Source organism: Crotalus tigris, unplaced genomic scaffold (assembly GCF_016545835.1).
Source record: "Crotalus tigris isolate CLP2741 ecotype Arizona unplaced genomic scaffold, ASM1654583v1 scf7180000021163.878790, whole genome shotgun sequence".
In the NCBI taxonomy this organism is placed as follows: domain Eukaryota; kingdom Metazoa; phylum Chordata; class Lepidosauria; order Squamata; family Viperidae; genus Crotalus; species Crotalus tigris.
The window spans coordinates 668,686-691,334 of record NW_024098375.1 but is presented as its reverse complement, the minus strand read 5'-3'; the positions used below and the strand labels follow the sequence as shown (position 1 = coordinate 691,334).

At 36.3% G+C, this 22,649-nt stretch overlaps 1 protein-coding gene across 1 annotated transcript in view; it reads right to left on the bottom strand.

The window, feature by feature from the left end:
* Positions 1-441: 441 nt before the first annotated feature.
* COL11A1 (collagen type XI alpha 1 chain) overlaps positions 442-22,649 on the bottom strand; it is a 263,838-nt gene continuing 241,630 nt past the window's right edge. Inside the window, exons 63-67 of the mRNA XM_039369563.1 lie at positions 20,896-21,133; positions 11,789-11,901; positions 9,575-9,643; positions 4,844-5,077; positions 442-2,818 (exon numbers count right to left, since the gene is read on the bottom strand). Coding sequence (XP_039225497.1) covers positions 2,672-2,818; positions 4,844-5,077; positions 9,575-9,643; positions 11,789-11,901; positions 20,896-21,133 — 801 coding nt within the window. The 3' untranslated portion in view covers positions 442-2,671. The remainder of the gene's footprint in view (positions 2,819-4,843; positions 5,078-9,574; positions 9,644-11,788; positions 11,902-20,895; positions 21,134-22,649) is intronic.

Here is a 22,649-nt window from a genome sequence, read left to right as displayed (position 1 = left end):
GAACAAGTGCCTTCCCACCTTAGCAAGGTTTTGGGTTAAGTGTTTTGTGGATACCCAACCTCATTGTTATGGTTTAGGGATCAATGTTACGTGAAAAAGTAGATAAATTTGGTAAACATGTTTTATAAAAGCAGCTAAAAGTTGTTTGCATTCTTTAAAATTGGTCAAAATAATATTTTTCCTCTCCAGACTCAGGCAGACATTTTTGAACTTCATCAATAATAAACAAAGCTTCCTGAAGGTGGCATTTAGGAAATCAAAACTTATTTAACACACTCCTCCTACTCCATTTATGAGGATTTTGACCTGAATATTTACAAGAGGCTTTGATCTATATTCTGTGGCTTATGTGATAGATTACCTACAGCCAGAATTTAATTGTGTTATTGAAGATTACACAGCATTTCCTGTAGGATTAAAAAACAGAATGATCAGTCCATGGAGACAGGAATTGATTTTATTAATAAAATGTATATTATTTTTGTCTTTCAGGTGGCAATTAACAAACTTTGGTTTTAGAAAAGGAATTCCAAACAGCAAATTGTTGACTTTGAAATTTCTTTTACATATAAAATGCTTGCATGCTTAAAAACAGCAGAAAATGAGCTAGTGGGATCTGGTATCAATTAATTTAAACAGATTTATATAAGAAATAGTAACAAATATTTTTCAAGTCTTACATATATTATGAGAAATAAGTACAAAAGGATTTGTGTTAAATTAATGTCTATGTTTGACCACCCAGAAAAAAAAAAACCTTGAGGCCAGGAAAAAAAAATAAGATTGCAAATTGTAACTGCTTGAGTAAAAAAAAATAATAATAAGCTTCATGGTTAGCAATTTTCTCATAGGTTGCTTGGCAACTAGGTAGAATCACATGACCTAGACTTATTTGTCACAATACAGCAAGAAGGTTACCTGAACAGATTTAAGTTTACACTCATGTATCTTCTGTGCTGGGAGAGCAAATAGATTCCATTGATATAAATCCAGAATCTGAGGTTATAGTGTTGCATTGACTATTTCCATCATCTGCAATGTATTTGCTTAAAGTAGCCAAGTGGCCAGGATGAAAGTCCCTCCACCTGATCTACCATTATCTTTAATATGACCAATGAAGAAAGATTTATCTGCACTAAGATTTGCACATCAGAATTCTGGTAGACATGTAGTTACTAATTTGATACAATAAATGGCAATATATTTTAAATTTCTTTTTTTTTCCCCTTGCCCATCAAGATATGCCCAAGAAGGGGGAAATATCTTGAACGGGTGCAAGAGTCTTTGTTCTGAAGTTTCAGAAGTAAACAATGACACTGCGAGAATAGATAGAATAAAAACTAGACATTAGTGTGACAAATACAGGCACTGCTCATATATAATTTAGGTATACCTAGCAAATGTGCCAGAAAGTAGCACAGTTCATAAATAATTGTGCAGAATCTACTTTTAATATCCAGATGAAAAAAAAAAAATTCTGAGAGTTTCAATTAGTCATTAATTATAGACTAGTTAATTATATTACTGAAATTAATTCATTATACTCAAGGGCCCCTTCTGACATTACAGGAAAAGATCTGGCAGCCAGAAGCTGGTATACTTTGTTCCTAAGCCGTGGAAATATTGGAAGAGGCATCCATAGACATAATAACTACGCTGCTACTTTTCTGCATATCAGCATTACTCCAAAAATGAAGGCAATGCCTTTAGTGAAGAATGAACCACAGATATGGTCTCCTTCCATCTGGCTCATAACTCCCCATATTGTCAGAATACAGTACAAAGAACATGCGCTAGAGCAATAGGGACTTTCCTTGCATCTTTTGCACATTTTAATTGAACAAGGCACATTTTCCCACGCCAACGTAAAAGATAACCACCACCAACCAACGCAACTTGCTCATGGTCTTGAAATGAGATATGGCATCCCGTGGGAGTATCTCCACGGGCCCGTGGGATCCTTCTTGGAATTCCTTATTGCAAGATAGTTGTGGGAGAAAAAGGTGCTGCTCCTTTGTTTCCAGTTCTGCCTGGACCTGAGGTTTTGTCACTGACTTCAAATAACACAACTCTAGAGATCAATATATACAAAGAGGGTACATTATCATATTATTGATCAGAAAAATATGGAGTGGGACTTCATTGGAAATTACAGCTTTATTTTTCATAATACATACATGGTACTGAAATGTAATTTTTGAAATTAGGGTAAGGTAACAGCCAGTTGCAATTCAGGGACGCATGCAAGTTTTAGAAACAGACACTGGACAGCACTGTACTGTACACAGAATAATTACAGTTTATTAAACATATCTTCTTAGCACCTCTTATGTTGTAAAAAAAAAAGGAGCACCATTCAATTTTACAGCACCAAAAAAATAAAAATAAAAAGGGACATAGGTGGGTAAAGAAGGATAGGTTGGTGGAGGACATTCATAAGATGAACTTGCCTGTCGTTGACACAGGATCATTCATCATTTGCCAAATAAATTTAAGTCATGTGATTCTGCTCCAAAAAGGGCAGTCAGTGGGTGTTTTCTAAAAAAGACATACGTATTTGGTGAAACACATCTATTCCATTCTTATTTAAAACTTACACATGGCACAAGTCAATTGGTATGGTGACACCTAGCACATTTCTCTTCTTGAAGATTTGCTCTTTACTCTAAACTTAACCAAGGAAACAGACTGGACCCACTTCAAAGCCAAACTTCTGATTTTGATCACCAAAGTCATTAATCATCACATCGAAGATAGGCAGTTGGTCAATTTTGGGAGTATTGATTTCCATAACAGTCTTTGCATAGCCTTTTCTTGACTGTAAAACAAAATAACATTCAGTTAATATATTGGTTGATGCAGCAAAGATCAGAAGAGTCTTAAATGGTCTATGTTTATCTAAGGAGGTGGTTGTGTAGCCAATAAGACTACAGTTGAATTTGAAGGAGTTAAGAATGTCAGAAGTCTCAAAAGTCTACTTAATAAATGGTTGGGAAATTTTTTGACTTGAGATATTTCTCCTGCAATTAAACTGAAATGTCAGTTTGCATCTTGACTGGATTTCCAAAAAGTAGCAACTTAACTAGTTACTTCGGAGAACAATCCAGGTGAGTGTAATTATCTATATTTATCACCCCTGGTTCACTTGTCAGTGTAGTAATGAAGGTTAGATAAAGTGTCAAAATCATCATGTAAAGCAGGGGTAGTCAACCTTGGCTCTTTTATGACTCGTGGACTTCAACTCCCAGAATTCCTGAGCCAGCTGGCTCAGGAATTCTGGGAGTTGAAGTCCACGAGTCATAAAAGAGCCAAGATTGACTACCCCTGAAGGAATAGTGGGCTGAAGACATATCACTTCTAGTCCAAGTCTGAATTAGCTTTTAAGGAACAGGGAAGAAAGGACTTTGCTTCATATCTAGCTATTTCTGCCAACAAGAGAAAAGGAAGGAGATGGAATTGAATAAAGAAAAAAAAATGTCAAGGGTGATTGGAGCAAAAGAGAGGGAAAAGGACCATGGCTCATTTAAATGCACAGAAATAGAGAATGACAGAATAATGAGTTGGAAAAATCTTGGAGCACTTTTAGTCCAGCTCCTACACAGGATAGACAAATGGCTCTCATAGTTGACTAACCTTTGGTTGAAAACCTCCTCGGATGGAGCACCCAGAACACCAGCAGACAGGAGGTTCCACTGCTTAATACCTCTCACAGTCAGAAAAATCCTCCTTATTTTGTGATTGGATCTCTCTCTATAAAGCTCCAAAAGCTCATTTGTTCTTCTCCTACTCTTGCAGACTGAGGAGAATATCTCTGTGACAGGCCCTCAAATATTTGAATACTGCTAAGGCTCCCTTGCCTTCTCTTCTTTAGACTAACCATACCTACTTCTTCATCGGATTTAAGCTCCAAGTCCCTCAACATTTCTATTGCTCTTCCTTGCAGCCGTTCTCAGTTTCTCAGCTTCTTGTGTTGCAAGGACAAAAACTGGGGACAGTATCCGGCTTAAGACTAGTGATTCAGTGATTCCACAAATACATTGTCTCTTTTGGCAGCTACAGCACCCTGCTGGCTCTCGCTTAATCTGTGCTCTGCAGGATTCCCAGATCCTTCTCAGAAGTACTAGCTCTCGGCCAGGTGCCACCTATTTTGCACCCGTGGGTCTGCTTTTTCCTACCTTACATTTCTCACTACATATCCAAATTCAATATTTGGATGTTAAAGAAGCAATTCCAAGACAGAAATGAAATTATGTAATGTAGTGGGGATTGTAATGAATAATGATTCAGTACTTGGGAAACGTGTAAGTCTCTAAGACATTCTTTAATATCATTCTATAACTATCAGATTCCAGAACCAATTCAAACAATAGCTCATCGGAAATGAAGATAGAATTTTTAAAAATTAGACAATTTGGCACTACTTTCACTTCTATTTTCTGTTTTAGACACATGTTGTATTAAAGTGTGCAAAGGGATCTTTCATTTGCAATATTACTGTTATTCATTTTTTGCCGTACATGATAAAGTACAAATGTTTTTCATTTGCTATCTCCAATCTTTACTTTTTCCTCTAGTGACTTCCCTTGTCAATGCATTTACAGAAGCCTGCTGTCTGATTGTTTTTTGTCTTTTATTTGCCTTACATTATGGATTACATTCCCCCCCACCCCGACCTCCACAGGGTTATTCTTTAAACAGACTGACTCTGCTAAGAACAAGGTACAAAAATGAAAGAATATGTTTAGAAAGAAACAGATATGGGCAAGAGAGGTATTAAGCTGAATTCATTTGAATACAAAGCTCAACTAAAGGTGGGGAAAAAATGTCCAAGGCTTATACTTACTGCACAGCCATCATGAAGCACTTTGATGTACGGATTGTTGTCATAAGACATTTCTTCATCATTTGAGCCTAAGAACCTCAGTGCTTTGTCATAGCTGTCAGAAGAGACGTCATGCCATGCTACTGACTGATGACAGTTGTAAGTGAAGTTTTGTCGAGCAGAGGCACTTAGTAGTTTAAGGAATGTCATTTGGACCATGCTAATAGAATTGCCTTCAGCGTCCACATAAGAAAGCTAAGGAGGTTAAAAAAAAAAAAGGCAAACAGCTATATATAAACTTGCTCTTCAAAGTGCAAAACAAGATAATATGCAACAGCAAAACACATTAACCGGCCTCTTATAAATCAGCTGACATAAGCCTGTTTGTTGTCCCATTAAGAATGCAGTTAGGCAATGAATCAATAAAGATATTTCCTTTAAGCAAAGCTATATGATTATGCACCCAGTCTGCCTGTTTATTATCAGAGCTGAAAACCATTGCAAACAATATGTGATAACCTTGTCCAAACAGCATTCTCCCAAGGACACACTTTAAATTCTTAGTAAATTTAAATTCTGAGGTATCTGCTATCCCACATGAGGGAGACCAGTCCCAGGCTTTCCTCTATCGAAAGTCTATACAGGTAGTCCTCACCTTATGACCGCAATTGAGCCCAAAATTTCTGTTGTTAAATGAAACATTTGTTAAGTGAGTTTTGCCCCATTTTACGACCTTTCTTGACATAGTTGTTAAGTGAATCACTGCAGTTGATTGAGGTGTAGTAACAGGATTGTTAAGTGAACCTGACTTCTCCATTGATTTTGCTTGTCAAAAGGTTGCAAAAGGGGATCACATGACCTTGGGACCTTGGGACACAGCGACGGTCGTAAGTATGAACTAGTTGCCAAGCATCTGAATCACATGATCGTAAGGCTGCTGCAGAGATTGTAAGTGTGAAAAATGGTCATAAGTCACTTTTTTTCAGTGCCGTTGTAACTCTGAACAGTCACTAAATGAACTGTTTTAAGTCAAGGACTACCTGTACAGGCACATATATCTGTACAGAAATCTGAATAACTTATACTTGATAATACAGATAATAATTATTTTTTCTGAGTATGGAAGAACCCTGTATAATTCATTACTTAATGAACATAACAGATGAAATTATGTTATATTACCCATTTCTGCTCTATTGGAACAGAATCTCTGATCCAGATAAGTCTATGTTGTTGTTGTTGTTAATTGCGAAGTCATGTCCGACCCATCGCGACCCCATGGACAATGTTCCTCCAGGTCTTCCTGTCCTCTACCATCTTCTGGAGTCCATTTAAGTTCCCACCTACTGCTTCAGTGACTCCATCCAGCCATCTCATTCTCTGTCGTCCTCTTCTTCTATTGCCCTCAATCTTTCCCAGCATTAGGCCCTTCTCCAGTGAGTCCTTCCTTCTCATTAGGTGACCAAAGTATTTGAGTTTCAACTTCAGGATCTGGCCTTCTAAAGAGCAGTCGGGGTTGATCTCTTCTAGGACTGACCGGTTTGAACTCCTTGCAGTCCAAGGGACTCGCAGGAGTCTTCTCCAGCACCATAGTTCAAAGGCCTCAATTCTTTGGCGCTCAGCCTTTCTTATGGTCCAACTTTCACAGCCATACATTGCAACTGGGAAAACCATGGCCTGGACTATATGCACTTTTGTTGGCAGGGTGATGTCTCTGCTTTTTAGTATGCTGTCTAGATTTGCCATAGCTTTCCTCCCCAGGAGCTAGCGTCTTTTAATTTCTTGGCTGCATTCCCCATCCAAGGTGATCTTGGATCCCAGAAAAATAAAATCTGTCACTACCTCCATTTCTTCCCCATCTATGTGCCAGGAATTAAGAGGGGCAGATGCCATGATTTTGGTTTTCTTAATGTTGAGTTTCAAGCCAACTTTTGCACTCTCCTTCTTCACCCGCATCAAGAGGCTCTTTAGTTCCTCTTCACTTTCTGCCATTAGAGTGGTCTCATCTGCATATCTTAGGTTGTTGATATTTCTCCCGGCAATCTTAATTCCAACTTTTGATTCATCTAGCCCTGCCTTTCTCATGATGTGCTCTGCATATATAAGTTAAATAGGCAGGGCGACAGTATACAGCCTTGCCGGACTCCTTTTCCAATTTTGAACCCATCAGTGGTTCCGTGTTCGGTTCTCACTGTTGCTTCTTGACCCGCATATAAGTTTCTCAAGAGACAAATGAGATGGTCTGATACTCCCATCTCTTTAAGAACTTGCCACAATTTGTTGTGATCCACACAATCAAAGGCTTTTGCATAGTCAATGAAGCAGAAGTAGATGTTTTTCTGGAACTCCCTAGCGTTCTCCATGATCCAGCGTATGTTGGCAATTTGATCTCTAGTTCCTCTGCCTCTTCGAAATCCTGCCTGTACTTCTGGTAGTTCTCGATCCACATACTGCTGGAGTCTAGCTTGTAGGATTTTAAGCATAACTTTACTAGCATGTGAAATGAGTGCAATGGTGCGATAGTTTGAACATTCTTTGGCATTGCCTTTCTTTGGAATTGGAATGTAAAAGATAAGTCTATAAACAGAGGAAAATCAAGTGCTACCAGCATTATGCATGGTGTGGCATGACCCAGAGATCAGTATTCAGTCTAGCTCCAGATAGTCCTTGACTTATCACTGATCACTTAGCAACCATTCAAAGTTACAACGGACCTAGCCTTTTCACCTAGATTCAAAATTTTGACAGTTGGGACTGTCCCCTGCTCTCACTAAACTACAAGCTGCATTTATGACCATTTGCACCATCACATGAGCATGTTTAACAACAGTTTTGCTGAAGACCAGCATTTGCTCCTGATTTTTGGCAAAACCACATTGTTAGAAAACCATTGGTTCACATAACAACCCTGGCACTCACTTAAAGACCATTGTCCCTGCTTAAGTAAAAGTAAAAAAACGATTGTAAAATAAGGCCGATGACCCATTTTATGGCTTGTCACATTGTACAACCGATGGGCAGGCTCCCGTATGACCATGAGTTGAGGACTACCTGCATGGGGAAGTAAATATCCCTAGAAAAGAGCTCCGAGGTAGTCAGCTGTATAATTAATTTCAGAATGTTATATTAAAGGATCCAGCAGAGGACAGAAGAAACACTGTTTTCCTTTATCGTGGCACTTGAAAAACAGCCACAGGGGATGCAGAGTTACTTTGGATGCAGGTTTTACAGTGACATAACTAAGATCTAATGATGAAAAGTATGTTTCTTCAAGGCACTAAAGCAATGTAATGTTCAGCTAAAATTTGAACCATTTGGAAAGGTATCTGAGAAACTTTTGAAGGAATGAGGCCATTTTAACATATATGCTCACGTTGAAGGTTTAAATGAGAAGATGAGGTGGAATTCTTTTTGAGTCAGATCTGAGTCACTTTTCTAAATTTGCCAGTACTATTTTTTGCTCAGCTACAAGATAAAAGTTGATAGTTTAGGAAAAACCAACTATCAAAAATTGGATATATTTTTTTTAGAAACTCACAGACTTCTCCAGAACTTGGATGATACAGATTAAGACTGAAAACAAATGAAACTGGGATGACTGCCTAAACTTAACCAGCAAATGATAGATACCTGTTTTCTTATTCAGGCCAAAGTATACATTATCCAAAGGCAACCAAATTATTTTGATACATGAAAATCTCACAAGCATATATTTTCATCTGTAAAAATATAATAACTAAATGAAAAACATTTTTCCACTCTTTTCTGATATCTCAAGTTTTTGGTTTGAGGCAATAGATTCCCTGTAGCCAATAGAAAATCAGATAGACTAGAAACATGAAGTTTTATTTAGTTCTAGTCTAAATGTAGGTCCTTTTTTTAAATATTAGTGCATGGAAAAATATATTTTATATATTATATATTTTATAATATATAAAATATATTTTATATATTATATATTTTGGACATTTTAGGTGTCACACAAAATGTTTCCGAAAGGCAGAAAGGAGGAATTCCCAACATCTATTCCTCTAATGTGAAATGCACTCTCTCTAAACATGTGGTCTTTTGTCTAACTACACATGGCCCTCTGAAAGAGGTCATTTCAAAGTACTACATTTTATGTTATCTTTCACAGAAAGAGAAGGGAGGGAGGGAGGGAGGAGGGAGGGAGAAAGGAATGAAGGAAGGAAGGAAGGAAGGGAGAGAAGGAGGGAGGAAAAGAAGGAAGGAAGGAAGGAAGGAAGGAAGGAAGGAAGGGGAAAAGGTATTGATGCTCATTTTGTTATGATCCCAAAATGATGCTCATTTTGTTATGATCCCATCCTCTAGTTGCTTTAATACTACTTTCTATGTGTTCCCAATGGATAACTCCTTTGTTGTCTTGATTTGACTAGAAGTAAAACTTGACTAGAAAATATTTGTCTGCTCTTACACTGAAATTCAAGCCTGATTTCTTATCTGCTCCTAGTCCTTGATAAAAGCTACAAATATTCCCAGAGTGTTTTGCCCTACCTGAGTTTTCAGAATCATTTATTCAGAAAATTATAATCCTATTCTGCCCCTGAAGATGCAGGAGGCCTAGAGTATCTTCATGCTGAATCTCCCCACAAAAATCACTACTTGCATGCAACACTTTGTGTGTTAGCAAAAAAAAAAAAAAAGGCAACACTTGTTTCAGGATAACTTTATAGGATTTGTGTCTTTAGGTTGGCATGCTAATTCTAAAGTAAAAAAGAAAAGGTAATTTACCAGTTTGCCTCTCTTAAATTCACTAAACCAGGTTCCCGGGTTTTCCTTTGGCCAGGATGAAATCCTAAACTGTGAGGGAGGAAAGAAATCACAAGTGTTAATTATGTCAGCAAGAAATGAGTGGGAATTAGCCGAGTTTTACATAAACACTGCTAAATTAATCTCTTTTTAAAAAATGAAAAGAAAAAAAAATGCATGGGCTTTCTGCCTAGTTCTAATTATATTTAGAGTTGTGCAGAGAAAATTGTATCAAGTTCTCAGATAACATATTAAATAACTAAATACATTGATTGGATTGTTCCAGCAGATATGTGGAAAAGGGATTGTGCTTGCAGTCTTTGGCACTGGGTGAGCCCAGATGGTGCTGTACAGTATTTTGCTCTCTTCAAATACTACATTTTGGTTCTCTTGTCACTTGTATCTTCTTGTGAGGCACAGGAACGGACCATTAACAATGAGCAGAGATAAAGGAGAGGTCTTTAAAGATCTGCACATTCAGTGTCTGAAAGGGAGGCTTTCAGATTTTTTTTTTTTTTAAAATTCTTAGGACTTTTACATTTTCTTCTGCTTTGTGGATGCTGAAAGCTGCTCTGACTTATTTGATATAGGTAATCCTCACTTTAACGACTGCTTGCTTAGCAACCATTCAAAATTACTGCAGACCTCAAAAGTTATTTATGAGCCAGTTCTAGGCTTCCAATGGCTGCCTCCACCCCCCCCTACAGTCACATGACTGCATTTCAAGTGCATGGCAACTGGGTTATTTTTATGGCTGATGTGCTGCCATCAGATGACTACGATGTTTGCATGGTTTTTTTTTTTTTTTGCTTTTTCAGGTAATTTTTTTTTTTTTTGCAAAAAAACCGCTCATAGGAATATATTGGCTCCCTTAATGAGCATAACATTCACTTAATGACTGTGGTGCCTGCATAATGATTGCTGCAAAACAAGCCGTAAGATCAATTCCAATCATGTGGGTGCCTTGACTTATGACCATCATGATTTATGAGGGAAATTCTGGGCTCCATTACAGTAATAAATTGAGGACTACCTTCACCCTGCTCCAAGTGTAATGCACTCTGAGGAGCAGTAACATTTGATTTTATAATAATATTCCAAACATGAGAATCCATGCTAGAGCAAATAAAAGATTTATCTAAGTCTAGTTACTTGTTTTTTAAAACAATATTATGGCTGAAATAACCTCACTATGATGATCAATAATCCAAAAAGTGTGATTTGATTTCCATAAATACTAACACTAGGTAAATGGATCTTCCTAACAAATATGTATAGCAGAACTGAAAATTCTGTAGAACCCTATAATTCTTGGTTCAACAAATATGGAGACATATTTCAAATGTTTATATTAAGAAAAGTAAGGTTTGAATATACACATTTATCTGGTTGCTTTCTTGAAAAGCCACAGTTAATCAGCCCAGATAAGAAAGGTACCTGGTTAGAAGGGTATGAAAAGATAAGAAAAAGAACTTTACAAAGTATTTTCTTCTTCCAAAACGTATACTAAGTGCTAACACAAAATTTAAAAAATAGCTGCATAATGAACAACTAATGGTGGAGATTTTGTCATTAATCTCTGAGATTTATATTCTTGCTTTCATTGTTAAAAATAATTTAATATACTTAAGTGTAATTTAACGGTTTTTTCTAACACAAAATTTGCTGAATACTAATTATTTAATCTTGAAAATTCTTTTGTCCATGTATAGGTAGTCCTCAACTTATGACCATTACTGAGCCTAGAATTATGGTTATTAAGTCTGCCGGTTGTTAAATCCCATGACCAATCTGATTTTGACCTTTTTTTTTTTTTTTTGCAGTGGTCATTAAGCAAATTCATTGTCCACGATGGATGGGCTATTTTGCTGGAAAACGGAAGTACATGCTAATTTCAAGCAAAATAATAATAATAATAGATTGCAGTCACATGACTGTGGGATGTCTATTGTGACTTAAAAAAATAGCTGCTATGAAAAAAAATGACACTAGTTAACAGGTACAAACTATTATCCACAAGACATAGGCATTAGGCAAACTTTGATTCAGTTTTGTAAGAACGGTACTGGAATTGACATATTAAAAAAAAGGCTTGTTCAAAAAAAAAGGGACTGTATTTTTGTTTGTTTGTTTGTTTTAGCCATGATCTTGATTCAAGCAAGAACTATTTGCAAGAAGTACTATTTTGGTACTTACTCCCTCTGATTTCTTATCTGGATAGATGCAAGTTTCTCCATCAGCTGTGAAGTTACAGTATACTTTGAAAGAGTCCCCGGTACACCCTTGGTTAGGATCAATCCAATACTCTCCTATTAAAAAAATATATAAAAAAAACATTCTCATTCATTTGATTGATTCCAAGACTTAACTGCTGATTAAATGAGTTGTTTTAAATAATAACCTTTATCCCATGTTATTGTGAATTTTTTTTAATGTTTTGCCTAACTATACATTGTTATTAAGAGCCCATCAGGAACATCAAAATGAACAAACATGGTAACAAGCACCACTTTATTTTAGAGCCAGGCTTATAAGCAGGGGATAGAGCTGAATCTTTCTTGATTTAATCCATATCAATCAATTTTTTCTTGATTTAATCCATATCAATTCTATGACTGTGCAGTGGCAATGCAGAAGACCATTGTTATTTCAAGGAGTTCAGTGACATACTTTGATTTCTCCTCCATATTAAGAAAAGTCTAGAGTTCATTCTGAGCTAAACTGCTAGGTGTTTTTACTCGTTTACTAAATAAAGGAGAAGAGGGAGGAGGAATCTTCATATAGCTTTAACATTTTTCTCAAACTTTTGATTCTCACCCCAGAGTCACGAGCTACCTAGTCAAAGTCAGATCTTGCAGTCTCCTGACCATAGCAGGACCATGCAGTCATGCTGTCAGGTTTTGAAAAAAACTTAGGGGTTGTTCTTTGTTGAGAACAAAGACACAGAGCATATCATTGGGTGCTGTGGAAACTGGCTGTCCTTGGGATATCTCTGTAATTGTTATTAAGGAGTTCCTGGCAGCTTGTAAAAGATTTGGGTATCATCTTGCTTGGTATGTAAGTTTTTTTTATGTTTTGCTTTTAAATCAGTTTCCTTGAGCTAATAATAAAGCTTAGAATCCCTTTATTTACTGGAGTGTTCATTGCCTGGCACCTGATCACTGCCCTCACACTTGGCAAAACAGACCTAGTAGGAGAATACCAGGCACAAGAATAATATGTATGCATAACATATAAGAAACAAGAAATAACGTCCACATTTAAAAATATAGTTCAGCTCCCCTAACATCCCCTACAATGTGGAAAAAGAAAAGACAGCAGTAAATATCTCTGATGTATTTTTTTTTAAGATGGAAAAAATTGACATTGGAAAATAAATAGTCATATTATTTCTTTAACCAGAACTGGCATCACCACAGAAAAAAAAATGCACTAGCCATTTCATTTAATGTCTGATACAGTCTAGAATGCAGGAGACTATTCCTTAAAAATCATCAAAATGTTTTGAGCACATAAATGCGTAAGACCATATTATGAAACAGGAAAGGTTATATAAACTATTTTCATTATTTTGCAGTAATGATTACAGATGCAAAGTCTTCATTTTATATAGCAAGTTACATAACTCTTCAACTCCACCTCAAGGCTATCAATTTTTTACCATGTTTAGAATGAAACAATAAGCTGTATAGTAAGGACAGGCTATTTCTCTGTAACTATCATTCTTTCACTTGTCATCTGTTCTCTCAAGAATACAGTTCTAAGACTGCCTGACATCTGCTACAGAAATGCTACAACTAAGAACACTGATAAGAACAGGAATCTAAAGTGAAAAAGGAATAGTGGTCCTCATTAGACTAACATTTTTTCTTTTATAATAATTTTATTAGAATTAGAATAACAGACTTGGAAGTGACCTTGGAGGTCAACTAGTCCACCCCCTGCTCAGGCAGGAAACACTATACCACTTCAGACAAATGGTTGTCCAATCCCTTCTTAAAAACTTCCAGTGTTTCATAACTTCTGGAAGCAGGTTGTTCTATTGATTAATTGTTCTCACTGTCAGGAAGTTTCTCCTAAGTTCTAGGTTGCTTCTCTCTTTGGTTAGTTTCCATCTGTTGCTTCTTGTCCTGCCTTCAGGTGCTTTGGAGAATAGCTTGACTCCCTCTTCTTTGTGGCAGCCCCTGAGATATTGGAACATTGCTATCATGTCCCCCCTCGTCCTTTTCTTCATTAAAGTAGACATACCCAATTACAACAACTGTTCCTTATATGCTTTAGCTTCCAATCCCCTAATCATTTTTGTTGTTCTTCTCTGCACTCTTTCTAGAGTCTCAACATCTTTTTTATATCCTGGTGACCAAAATTGGATGCAATATTCCAAGTGTGGTCTTACAAAGGCATTATAAAGTGGTATTATGCATTACAATTAAAAAGGTAAAAAGTAATAGAAACTACAAAAAATAATAAAAGGGTGAAATGAAAAAAATAGAAAGTCCAGAAAATTAAAAAAATAGAAAATAAGGTCGTAGAGGGAAAAAACAAAAAAAGTCATATAAAAATAAATGAGTTTTCTTTTCATCACAAGCATAAACAATTTTAAGTTTAAACAAGTATAGCTTTTCTTACAATACAATCTTTTGTTCTTATATCTCATCTCTTATCTATAAACCAATCCTCAAAATCTCCCATTTCAGTTCTGATCAGCAAAAATCCATTAAGGGCTACCAGAGATAATAACTTATTTATTTTAATCTTAATCAAATAAAACTTTATATTCCCTTCCATTTAACTATCTTGATCTTTAATCCCTTCAAATAATGACCTAGAACTTGATTTCATTTTTTCTTTGTCCCGTCTTATAAAATGCTTCAAAGTTTTAGCAAATGTCTTTTGAAAATCCAGTACAGGAAAATTATCCAGGTCTTTTTGGTTTTTTACTTGCATATGACTTTCAATAATTAAGACATCAGCAGGTTTTATTTGTATATCTAGTGTAGCATCTTTTTTCATACATTCCAAATATTCAATATCTGTCATTTTTAACTCCATTTAAAGATCAGTCTAAGTCTTGTACAGTGGTACTTGTTCTTCCATAACATTGTTTAAATGCAATCTATCTACAGAGACAGGGACTCTTAAAATTAACTTGTGTCGATTGTTCACAAATAGCCTTCAATATGCCCAATGTTAAAATATTTTGCTCCAATCTGTATTAGTAAGTCAATTTTAATTGTTTTTCTCATTTATTTGTAATCTTTAGTTCCTTCTGGTTCGCTTTAGTGTCCAACTTTCAAAGTCCCCGGCTAGGATATATTTTTTAAAAATAATTGATTTTTTCCCCCACAGGCAGGATTTTATAATTAATTCCAAGCTCTTATTTCAAATCCATCTGGACCCTATGTCCATTATATTTTTTCATAAACAATGTTCTAATCATTTTGCTAAAATAAAAAGGCCTTAAACTTTTATTTAAAATTTTGTTTGTTAAGAATTGAAAGGAATTCAATGAATACTGTAAAACATGTCAATCCCAAGATTCCAAATGCTATGAAAGTTAACAAATCCCAGGGCTTTTTTTGTCATAGAATGCCCAGAATGGAGTTCCGGCACCTCTTTTTGGTTGGAACCTTGTAGAGTAGGCAAGGCGGGTTGTATGACGTGTGTGAGTTCTGGCACTTTTTTTTTGTTTGTTTGTTTTTACAAAAAAAGCAGTGACAAATCCTGTTTCGAATCCAGAGTTCACAAAGGCATCATTTGCAGTTTGAGCAAAGATGGCTTTCCCTCATCTCAGAGTTTTAAAGGCACTGGAGACTGCTGTCTTGCAGTTTCTTCACAAGGAGTAACCACCTGGAGCACTTGTGGGCAATCCCAAGTCCTCTCTTTGTCCAGAGAGGAATTATGAAGAACCAATCTACTTGCTAGCTTTCCATTCTGCCATGATAATTAGTTCTACTTTTATAGAGCTGTCTTCAGTTTACCATTTCTTCCCTAGAAGTCCTTAACTAATAATGATATTGCTCTGCCAAATCCCACATGCTTTTTGGTTTGATTTCAAGCCAGCAATGCAAAATACGATATGGACAACAACACTGATTTACATTGAGCAGATAAGATAGTTCTTTATAAGAAGCTGCTGATGCTGAAGTGATACTTCACTTATTTCAGTAGAGACAAATGTATCCACATACATAGTCTGGGCCTAACCCAAGAGACACTGAGATGGAGGTAGGCTTTCTTTTTTGATACACCAAAGCACACAAAAAGAGGATGTGCATCTGGAAAAGCTTAATATGATATGAAGGCTAGGGCTCACAGGGTAGCCAATTTACATAAAGAACATTCCAACTCCAATGACAGAAAGGAAGAGAAAATTGGCAGATCATTCAGAAGAGAAAACCTAGCCATGGCAGAATACCACTTTGCATCGATATTTTGTATAAAACACAGAACTCAGAACATATAGAACAGATACTCTCTGAAGACAGGGAACACTACTTTGTAAGTCAGTAACTGTAGATTTGAGGCAGTACAAGTTCAAAAGATTTCCCCATCAATGGAGACAACGCCATCAACAGACTTTACTGAATGATTAAAAAAAAAAACTTGTTTCAAAATTAACTGTACTGAGCGGTTGTGGTAGCTTCCACAATGCAACGTAGCTATAAATTCACACACACCCATATCAAGTAGATTTTTGTGACAGTTAAGCTGTCCTGGTAGATTCAAGTGAGGTAAATTGGTCCCAAGATAGAAATTTTCTTGTCTATTTGCCAACTCTATGCAAAGAGTCATATATATATATATATATATATATATATATATATATATATATATATATATATATATATGTTTTCTGAGGTTTTCGCGGGTATTTGTATATAGGTCTTTGGTTGTTCGGGTTTTCTCCCGCGTAAAATTGGAATTTTAAAATTGAATTTTTTCTCCAATTTACGCGGGAGAAAACCCGAACAACCAAAGACCTATATATATATTATATATATATATATATATATATATAATATATATATATATATATATATATATGTCCAAAAGTTTCATTCCTAATAAAGATATTTGTGAGCGGGCACATCTGCCTTTGGGATGAAAAAATATGAAATGGCAGATCTGTTAGGTGATGGGAGAGACTGTTGGTGTTGTGCCTCTGCTGAGTGGACTGGAAGTACTGTGTGTGTCAAGGAACTACTGAAGAGAGGATACTTGGAGAAAAGGAGAAATCTGCAACTGATAACCCTGCAGAGGCAAGATTTTTTTAAAAAAGGAGAGAAGCTATAGAGCGGACTTGCTGTTGGAAAAGACTGATATTTGGAAAGACCAGATTTGGAAAGCTTGACCAAAATGCTGACTTTCCAAAAGGCTCAAGGATATTCCCAACCACCCTCTTCTTTGCTTTATGTCTAGGCTAAAAGCCAGCACAGAAAGGAAAATACTGAAAGCAGTTCTCAAACGGAGCAACCATTATCAAGGGTCTGATTAGAAATACCTGTGCAACTAAAGGAATACAATAAATAAGACAGTTAAGAAACTAAAAAGCTCTCCATAGAAATGTATGTCCATATATTGTTAAGCTTGACCACAACGTACACTAGAGATAAAAGGGAAATTATTTCCTTGAAAAATACCATAACAATAAACATCACTATGATTTGAAGATGAACAGCATGTCAGTGCCATTTGGGGAAAGTTCTTGTCTCTTTTTGCATACCCAACAAGTTATTTAATAGCTAGGAACAGTGGTTAATAGTTATTTAATAGCTAGGATTCAGCCGGTTCGTACCACTTCAGCAGAACCGGTAGCTAATTTTTTGTTGCCCAGAACGGACTCCCGGAAGTGGTATCCACAGAGAGAACCAGTTGTTCACATATTTGAATCCCACCACTGGCTAGGAAGTATGGAGATACACAAACTAGCTACATTCTCTGGCTAGCCAAGGTTTTCTCTTGCTAAGAGAAAGAAATATAGAAGTGAGATTAAACCATTTAATTTTGGTCTATAATCCGAATGAACCAAAGATGCAAAACGCATTAGATTTGTGATAAGACAAGAATGAAACTTGTCTTATGTCTCACAGTTTAAACCCTGAGCTTTTACCTTCTGCTGTTTTCAGATCATGGATATTTGCCAGTTTGTTTGGTGGTCCTGTGTGGCTCAGATGTTTATATAACAGGCATCTCTAGCCTGTCTCAAAAGATTGCTGCCTCACCAGGTCTGGCTTGTTTTAGGAGGGGTGTGAAAGTCAACATTTGTTATCCTGTCCATAAAAGGCAGAAAGCACAGCTTGATGTGCCCCTACGGATGGGAGTGATACATATGGTGATTTCGGCAACAAAAGGAACTGAAAACAAGCTCGACAGGGCAGATAGTATATTGTATTAAAACAAAGTCTGTGCATAAATTTTCCTTCCTGTTTTAAGACAACCTAGCATACGGGTGTCTTGTACCCATGTTCATTTTCTCCTCCTCCTCAAAGAAGAACTGAGGTTCCAATATGTCACACTGTTGATTACCAGGCTTCTGGTAAGCCTTTTTTGGAGATTGGATCTGTCCATAAAAAGAAGTCACTGTTTGCTTTTGAAAACAAGAATGATGTTAACACAGGAAAGATACAGTTAGGTATGTGCTTGGCAGTATTTGTCTGCTGTTTGGATGGGCAGAACATTAGACAAGAAAACAACAACAACAACAAAACCAGTACTCAACATCCCTCCCTGATTTTTTTTTTTTTTAAACCATCCTAGAAATGCAGATATATAAATAGGCTTGTGGGCTGGCAGGCTGGAGGAGAAGCTTCCACAAAGAACCATGACAACCACTTTGAAATCCTCTTTATGAACTGATATCATATTAAGCTGTGTGTTATATTTGTTTAGACTATTTGTTTAGACTATTTTCATTATTCTCAGTTAATTCTCAATGGGAACTGAAACAGAACTGTATCACACCTGCTAAAACTTGTATAATTTATTTTTTTTAGAAGTAAATGGCTTAGAAGCCGGAGAAAGCTTACAAGGATCCTCATTTGGTTCCAGGGAGAGAGGGAGGGAGAGAAGAAGGAAGGAAGGAAAAGAACAGGGCTATTGATACACAGTAGCTCACATCCATTTCTGTGGCGTAATTCAAAAGCATTATCTCTAGTTTAGAACCTAATAATAGTGTGCCCAAGAGGACAGTGCCTATCTATCTATCTATCTATCTATCTATCTATCTATCTATCTATCTATCTATCTATCTATCTATCTATCTATCTATCTATCTACCTACCTATCCATCCATCCATCCATCCATCTGGATTTAGAACCTGTTCAATTCCCAAACAGTGGTTGGTGGCTTACATTTTAAAAAATAAGCACCATAAAACAAAAAGGAAAAGAAATGTGTACATCCATAGAAAACAAATCCAAGTCATTAGAAAAAGAAAATCAACAGAATTCAGCCATTATCTTAATCCCAATCCCAATCCCTGGGAGCCAAGCCAGCTTTTCAAAGACTTTCATGTTAATTCCAAGTGGAAGCCATATAGATCAAGATTTGTGTGTGTGTGTGTGTGTGTGTGTGTGTGTGTGATGTTCCAGGCAGCAGGCTGGAAGTGCTTTTCAAGTAAAAACTGATCATACACCTCTTGTTATTCTCTGTCCTGAGACAGGCTGTATACGAATCTTTGTGATGGGATGTAGCCCTGCCAGGGGTACTAATGAGATAACTAATTCCAAGATTGTGAAAAGTTGCTCCAATTGATGATATCTCACAAGGAGGATACTATGGGAAACAACATTGCTCATCATCTCTCCTGAGGCCCAGTAAAGCTCTGTCATGGGAAGGGGCAGCACAAATGATGTCAACATACCCATTATTGACTCAAAATAGTTACTGGGATGTACCCTATTATCTCTCCTTCATGTGGTGATTTTGTAACTGCCTAATCTTCACTTTTCTTGGCATGCCAATGAAATTTGGTGTCCAGCAAATTCAGCAGAAGAAATAGTTATCACTGGTGCTAAATCCAATTGGTGAAGTCTGAACTTGATTTAAAAACCCAGTAACCTTGTTTGCTGAGCTCTCATTTCTCTTTTTCTTCAAAGAATTAGTGAGATGATTTGCCATCCCTGAGGACAAAATTTCCTGGCATGTATTTGAAGATATGACAGCCATCAGATATCAAAAAGGCAAAGATCAATTCCTTTGAGCTTCTTTTGTGAATCTTGGACAATAAATATATAATTTAATGTACCACACTTGGTGTACCACACTCAAACATAATAGACACAAAAAAATGTCAGGAGGTGGAAAATTGCTTCTACAACAGGAACTTTTGGGAGGGAGACAATCTCCAGTACTCATCCAGAAGGCTTGATATCCTAATAAAAAATAAACTCCTCATAAGCAATAATTCCCAGCTTTGTAGAAAGAAGGAATTAACAACCTTCTGTTTGATTCAACTGCTATATTGGTTAGAAAAGAATTGAGGGAGGAAGAGAGTAAGAAAGATGACTTTGATGGGAAATATGCAGGATCTGTTACCTAAGCAAAACAGTTTGCAACATATTTTTTTTTTTCAATCCGGAATGTCCAGATAATATTCAAAAGTAGTTCAAACAGATGCCTCCCTAATTCACTGAATTATAAGAAGGATGTGGAGGCACAGCACAACTGGACTTGCAAGATTCTGTTATAAGTATAGCTAATCTCAATAAAAGTAGTTTTAGCCTTCCTGTGGAATGGAGTTCTTAGTCTAGTCAGTTTGGTAGGGCTAACTGAAGCATTCCTGTTACAGTTTTAAGTCCAGATGCAGAATTAATATGTGTGGTGCACAAAGAGCATGGTGTTTCATTCTATTTTATAGAGGAACAATGATTTAATGAGTGGAGCATTTTTGTGTGTAATAAGGAAAAATGTGAAAGCAAAAAAATTGTGAAATAGCGAAACACTTAATTTACTGCAATTGTGTGCCAGAAATATTACTGATGCATTTCTGTATAAATCTAAAGCAGTATTTTGTATTTTTAAAGCAAAAAAATGTGTGCGTGTTTCAGGTAACTACAAACATTTTGATCCTCTGAACGTATTTAGCAACGTATACCAAACCTTAAGGCACATAATTAAAGTCACTCAGTTTGCTGTAGCTCCAAAGTTATCTCCAAATTAACTTCTTAAAATAGGACAATGGACATGTGATATGGACCTTGGAGAACTGGTAGTGTACATCCAAACCAATGTAACTAGAATGGTGTTAGCAAATGAAGATTTTGGAAAATTTTGCTTTTATAAGGCAATATTAACCTACCATCTGGAAAATCTGGGTGACAGAGCTGCAGATCCTTGCAGGTTCGAGCTGGGTTGTTCTGAGTGCCTATTGGGTATTTCATGTGTTCAATATCCTGTTTCAGAGAACTCAACGAGCCAAAGATCTCTTCCATTCCATCAGTGTAATCTTCTGCAATAGATAGCTTGGCATCTATGGATCTCTTGGACTTTTTGGAGGCCTGCATTGGCAACGGTTGAATAACCTCACCTGGAGGTCCCTGGGAACACAGAGCCAATAGCTTTTCATTCCATTTTAAAAAAAATACAAATATACAAATAATACAAATAACCACAATACTTGACCAAAGCTTAGAGGTTCTCCCAGAAGGGAAAATGAAACCTTAATGAAAAAGAAAATTATTACATCATGAATTTATTATAAAATAGATAAGCATTATGCAAATAAATGTTTGTTCCAGTAGTGGGATTCAGCCGGTTCGCACCACTTCGGCAGAAACAGTAGCTAATTTTTTGTTGCCCAGGCAGGCCCAGAATGGACTTCCAGAAGCAGCATCCACACAGAGAACCAGTTGTTCACATATTTGAATCCCACCACTGGTTTGTTCAAATAGAAATGTCATACAGTTTATAAGAACCACAACCAGGTGTTTACCAGGAAGGCAGAAGAGTCACAACTAATAATGTATTTCAATTTTGAAAAAAAATAAAGAAGGCTGAGTATATTAATTTAAAATGTTGTTGCTTTCTCCTTTTAGTTGTCCACATGCATGTGCCTAGACTCTGATATGGGGTGACCAGGTTTGGGGTGACCAGGTAACAGCTTCCCATATTTTCTTGATATTATGTATTAACATGAAAGAGAAAGAAACATTTCTATCATGGACAGTCCTCTTGCTCCAATCTTTTCAGCAGAAAATAGTTTTCCCCTTTTGAGATTTGCTCCTATAACAAGTACTACAAATTATAAAAGGAAGGCACCAACTTTGGCCAACCTTTGGCCTATGTTCAACTTTTAACAACTAGGAAATATGGGGATATACAAATTAGCTACATTCTCTGGCTATTAAAGGCTTAGTCCAGCTAAGAGAAAGAAATATGGAAATGAGATGAACCTTTTAATTATGGTATATAATCCAAATGAGCCAAGAAAACAAAGCTATTTTTATTGGTTCCACCAAACCAAAAACTAATTCTTTGTTTTTAGAGTGGACAAAACAGGCAGGAATCGTTCTCTGAATCATTCTGGGACTCCTGGTGAAATTTTACTGGCAAAATTTTCATTTTTTTAATGTAATTTACTGAAAGATTATAATTGCAATAATAAATATTAATACAAATAAAAGAATTATGGAATAGAAAGAGTAGAAAGTGCAGAAAAGAAAAAAGGAAAATGAAAGAATAAAAAAGACTATACATATTTATATAAAACTTAAACAAGCTTCTTTTGTAAATCTAATAAAGGAAAATTATCCATGTCAATCTCTTGGTTTATTATTTAATTATTAAGTTGCATCTTTTCTCCGTTCTGGGACAAAAGAAAACATTCTTAACTACTCACGCAGGTAGAAAGCTAACTACTCTCAACATTTTTGGTGCATTCTTCTAGTATCTCCCAAATGGTCAGGGGCTGCCTACCAATGTAAGTTTTGCCCCTGGATTCCTACAGAACCAGAGCACAGGCACCGATCTGTATATTATTCAGCCATGGATTAACCATTAAGCAAAATAAGCACATGTTTAGAGCAACGAGGGAAGAGAGCATCACAATTTTTC